The sequence below is a fragment of the Myotis davidii genome, unplaced genomic scaffold (assembly GCF_000327345.1).
Source record: "Myotis davidii unplaced genomic scaffold, ASM32734v1 scaffold247, whole genome shotgun sequence".
Classification (NCBI taxonomy): Eukaryota; Metazoa; Chordata; class Mammalia; order Chiroptera; family Vespertilionidae; genus Myotis; species Myotis davidii.
Genome location: NW_006299593.1, coordinates 2,807,926 through 2,813,434, shown reverse-complemented (window position 1 = coordinate 2,813,434; position 5,509 = coordinate 2,807,926). Strand labels below are relative to the sequence as shown.

The following is a 5,509-nucleotide window of genomic DNA, read 5'->3' as shown; positions in this document are numbered from 1 at the left end:
ACAATTGCACTGTACATGCGCACCCACACGTGGTATTTTGTGGAAGAGTCACACTCAAGGGGCCAAAGAGCCGCATGTGGCCTGCGAGCCGTGGTTTGCCGACCACAGCTTTAAACAATAAAGAATTCTTTTTAAAGTTACATTACAAATGGAAGAGGAATTTTTTTCATTAGCTTAAGTCGTGTGTGTGTGTGTGTGTGTGTATAAAAAACAGTTTATTTCAGAGAACATGGGAGAGGGAGAGAAAGATAGAAACATCAATGATGAAAAAGCATTGATCAGTTGTGTCCTGCACATCCCCACTGGGGATTGAGCGCCAAACCGGGATATGTGCCCTGACCAGGAATCAAACCATGACCTCCTAGTTCATAGTTGACGCTCAATCATTAAGTCACAGCAGCTGGGCTAGACTTAAGTCTTTAGCTGATTGTTTTGTATGTTCTCTGCTGGTCAGTGGAGTGACTGTTAATCTAGTGCCACCTTTGCTTTAATATATATATATAAAATGATAGAGTTTAAAATTTTTTCACTTATTTTCGCAGAGGAAGATTTAGAGGGAAAAACAGAAGAAGAAATAGAAATGATGAAGATAATGGGATTTGCCTCCTTTGACTCAACAAAAGTAAGTAAAACTTGAAGCCAGTTATGCAGTTTGAATTGAATTAATCCATTATGACTGTCCCATTTTTTCATATTTTTTTACTGTTGACTATGTAATTGCTTCCATTGATACAAGTTTATTCAGTTAAAAGACAATAACTGTCTTTGTGAAGCGGTTTGAGGGTACAGAGAAGGAAGCAGTGAGGCGCCATTGAATCCAGGCAGTGTTTGCCTGGGATAAGGTCGAGTTAGATCTTGAAGGGCCAGTACAAAGAAGAGGATGATCATTTTAAGTAGAAGGAGGAGTTCATGAAAATGCCCTGTAGACATGAAGTAGCAGTGTATTGTGGGAATTTCAAATTCAGTGGCTGTTAAAAAGATGCTGATGGGCCACTGACTACAATGAGGCTGGAAACAGAGGTAGGAAACAAATCATAGTGGACTTTTGCTGCCCTTTGCCATGCTAAGGAATTGAGAGTTAATTCTTTATATATATATATAGTTCATAGTTGACGCTCAATCACTAAGTCACAGCAGCTGGGCTAGACTTAAGTCTTTAGCTGATTGTTTTGTATGTTCTCTGGTGGTCAGAGAACATACAAATAAAATATATATTTTATTATTGATAGTATTGCAGATATCTCCAATTTTCCCTCCCTTCCCCCCTCTCTTCCACCCTCCGAAGAGATGATTCTTTAGGTGGTGAGAGAAAGCAAAGATTTTTAAGAAAATGAGTGATAGGATTTGTATGTGTTTTAGACAGATCACCTAGGGCAGCCTTGGAGCACATTTGGGAGGCATTTGCTAGATGTACCGGTTAATAATGTGGATTTTTTTCAATAGGTAGAGTTACACATATGTTGATATATATGCGATTTGATATGTATGCTATTTTGTTGTGTTGACAACAAGCTTCAAAACTTCATATGTCAAATTTTCTGAAGGTGTTAACATCATAGATATTTTTACGCTTAAAAATGTTGAATTTTGTGCCAAAAAAGCATCTGTGGAAAGTTTTAATTCATTACTTTATTTTGAAGAAAAGTGCTGCTGAAAGTTATCGTATACTTCGGGAAGCTTATGGTGAACATGCTCCATCTCAAGATACTTGTTCTTGGGAGGTCAAAATCCTGCACCTCAAGTAATATACCCATTATTCTTCCCTTCCCCCAAAATGTAGTGAAAACAGGAAAAGTAAGATCAAATATATTTATTTTAGCTCCACTTTAAATATGTGCCTCATTTGTATATGCCTTTAGGCCAGTGAGTAAGAATCCTTTTTTTTTCCCTAACACAGACTGGTAGGGCACACTCCCATGAGTAATAATGAGGAAAAGGGGGGATTGAGAGTCATGTGTGTGAGGGCTCTGTGTGTGTGTGTGTGAGAGAGAGAGAGGGAGGGAGGGAGAGAGGGAGAGAGAGGGAGAGAATGCAAGTGAGCGCTAACCGATGATGTTCATACATTTAACAATCATTTTCTGAGCACCTGCAAGTGCAGTGGCCTAGGATGTGAGTATGCAAAGGCATATCCCTCCCTCAAGAAGCTTGCAGTCTCATAGGGGAAATGACATCAAGTGTATACATCAGGTTGGAACATGGTGGGTATTGATGCCTCTGGATCATTTGAATTGAGCCTTGAATGATGTATAAGCACCACATAGTTGAAGATAACCAGTGGGAGTTGGGATGGTAATTCAGGCATGAGGAAAAGCAAGTGATGAGTTAACTTGGCTGATTCAAAAGACCCATAAAGGAATTAATGAAAAAGAGGGTAGAAGCCACATGAGAAAAGGCCAAGATATAAGTGACACTCAACATTAGCATATGTTACTCTGTATTCTGATTTTTGATTTAAAAACCCAAATTGCAAGGCCGTGTAAGAAATGGGATTTAGATGAATGGTGACCGATCCAGCCATAATTTGAAAATGTGAATTTTTCTAGAGAAAATACTGTTAACTTATATATGGTTTCAAAGAATTCTTTGACCAAAAGAGGTTAGGATCTGCTACACTATTTCCCTTCATGCCTTGCACATAATACATAAACCAGGCATGTCTCTTGATTTGAATATTGTATTATTTGCTTATGTGTGACTATAAAAAGGTGAACAGAAGTGTAATACTTGGGAGCTCATGAGATATCATCAGGATCTGAAAATTCTTTTTCTCATTGGCCTACCTCATTCTTAGATGGATCTTGCCATGTAAGTCTGTCTATAGGATGCAGTTCTTTTGATCAAGGTATTTAATGTATCCTTCCTGTTTTTATAATTTATATATTGCTTTTCTCTAGGGAAAAAAGTTGGATGGTTCTGTAAATGCCTATGCCATAAATGTGTCTCAGAAGAGGAAGTACAGGTATGCATTATCCCCATTATTATATTTGAACCAGTAATATAAATCATGTGCTTGAGAAAGAATTTATTATCGGATAATTATTTGTAGGAAATGTAGCAATCTTCTGTACAGTCCCTTGTTTCAGTCTTCCTTGCTTATATTCTGATGTGTTAATTTCTGATTTACATGTGAACTAATTATAGAGAATGGTAGTTGGCTTAAATCTTTTACAACTGTATAGATAGTTCTTCAGAACATTTTTAAAAGTCTTTTTACTTTAATTTCATTATAATTATAGATTTAAAAAATAGATCACTCCTGAATTACTCACTTGGATTGATGATGTAAGGATTTCAACTGTAAATATATTAGTACACACATTTTATTAATAGCATGGGACAATTCATACTTGAAATCTTACTGAATTCCTAATGAATGGAAAAGTCAAGAACACGTCTTCAAACATTGCCTTACTCTCTACCATTATCACTGATAAAAGACTAATATTCCAATTAATTTAGAATATGAATAATGTGATTTGAGAATGCTGGTGAGTTAACACGTTAAGCGCCCAGCCTGTTTTGTCTTCCGGACGGAAAGTATAGTGTCAGTCACCAGTGACTGGGCGTTTAACGTGTTAAGGAACCAGAATCATCACTGACATTCCTTCGTAAAGTTCCCTTTAAATAGAGTGTTACGGAGAAAACCAGTCCAGTATGCAATCAGATTTACTTGGCAGGTGTTTTGAACTCTGCTCTGTATCCTTTAACTAGGTGTTTGGTGTTACTTAAAATAAATAAATTGATTTTTTTCTAAGTCTGTGGAATCTTCTCAAATAATTTTGAAAGTATATTTCCATACTTCTATTTGGATTTTACAGAAATCTATAATGCCGTTGCTTATTTTGAAAGTGAAGTAATCTCTTCTTACTGTACATTAAATAATCTTGAGTACTTCTTACCTTATACTTTGCCATCTTAAAGGTTATTTATAGGTATAATTTCAGAAGCATCTCATTTTTTATAGAGAGAGGAAGGGGAAAAAAGAGAAAGAAACATCAATTTGTTGTTGCACTTATTCCTTGCTGATTGATTCTTATATGTGCCCTGATGGGGGATAGAACTTGCAACCTTGGTATATTGGGACGATGCTCTAAACAACTAAGCAGCCTGACCAGGACCATGGATATTTTTTCACAAGAGGAGTCCAGAATTTTTTTTTTTTAATGAACATTGACTTTTTCTTCTTGTCACAGGCAGTACATGAATCGCAAAGGTGGATTCAACAGACCTTTGGATTTCATTGCGTGAGAATTGAAATGTTGAAGAATGATTTTTCCCCCCTCATCATGATCAGAGTGGATTTTGTATTTTGTATTTCATATGCATCAAAACAGGACAGGATCACAGCCCTTCCTCCTTGTAAAGTAAGAAAATTTTATCTTTGATGTGTGCAGTTCACTTACTTTGCCTCAAAAGAAGAAATGTTAAATATTACATTTTTTTCTTTTAGGAAGTATCATTTGGGGCAATCATCAACCCCATTTTTTGTCTTATTCCTGTGGAAGCTGTATATGTTTTCTTCTTGGATGCTCGTTAGGACTTTTTAAAACACATAAAAAAGTAATTTGGATGTAAGTGTCTCAAATAAAGCAATTATTTCTACCTCTCTGTATTTGATAAAATTTTTATTACTGTATAAAATATCTCCCAGTACATTTTCTTTTTTCATGTATAGATTTAGATAGGATTCCTAGTAGTTAAAAAATTAAAAGAATGAAAAAGTATAACTGGATTTTTGTATCTTCTGAGGGTTTTTTCCTCAGTACCACTTATTACTTTCCCCCATTTTTAAAAGCAATAAATGCTTATTATTTTAAAAAAACCACACAAAAAAACCCACAGAACAACGTGGGATAAACCAATCAGTAAAAGAAAAGCCAAAATCACCTATAACCTTCCCCCAGGACCACTCAATGTTAATATTTTGGTATATATCTTTTCAGGATTCTATGGGTATATATTTCCTACTCCCTACCATGGGATCAGAATGCAGTTCTCTTTTGCTAATCCTTTTTCTCCCATGTGCTGTGAATATCTTTTTAATATTCTTACATATTCTTTGGAAACTTAGCTTTTAGGAGGTAGTTGGTTGTACCAAAATTTTTTATTAACTAATCATTTACTTGGTGAACATTAGCTTCCCTGCCATGATTTGCTTTAAGTAGTATCCCTGTTACATATATCTTTTTGTACTTGTTGCATTATTTCCTTAGGTTTGGTTCTTAGATGTGAGATAAAGGGGTGTGTGTGCGCGTGCATGTTTTAAGGGTTTTGGTACATATATATTGCTAGAAAGGTAATGGACTCTGACAGTAAGGTATAGGCATTCTCATTTCATACACAATTACTAATATTGGGTGTAATAATTTATTTAAAGTTTCCAATCTGATGAGTAAAGTATTGGTATTCGCTTTTAATTTATTTAATTTCTAGGGAAGGAGGAACATTTTAAAAACATGTTAGCCATATATATTCCTTTGTAAAATGCTAATTCTAAATCTTGGTTCCA

At 35.4% G+C, this 5,509-nt stretch overlaps 1 protein-coding gene across 3 annotated transcripts in view; it reads left to right on the top strand.

The window, feature by feature from the left end:
* The window catches only part of SNRNP27 (small nuclear ribonucleoprotein, U4/U6.U5 27kDa subunit), an 8,093-nt gene extending 3,283 nt beyond the window's left edge, over positions 1–4,810 (top strand). Inside the window, exons 1-4 of one of the 3 annotated variants that reach the window (XM_015571498.1) lie at positions 1,638–1,741; positions 2,895–2,959; positions 4,194–4,364; positions 4,451–4,810. In XM_015571498.1, coding sequence (XP_015426984.1) covers positions 1,681–1,741; positions 2,895–2,959; positions 4,194–4,364; positions 4,451–4,537 — 384 coding nt within the window. In that variant the 5' untranslated portion in view covers positions 1,638–1,680 and the 3' untranslated portion in view covers positions 4,538–4,810. Of the gene's footprint in view, positions 1–542; positions 623–1,637; positions 1,742–2,894; positions 2,960–4,193 lie in introns of those variants that run through there. The other 2 variants (XM_015571497.1, XM_006775316.2) reach the window with 2 other exon arrangements.
* The last annotated feature ends 699 nt before the right edge of the window (positions 4,811–5,509 follow it).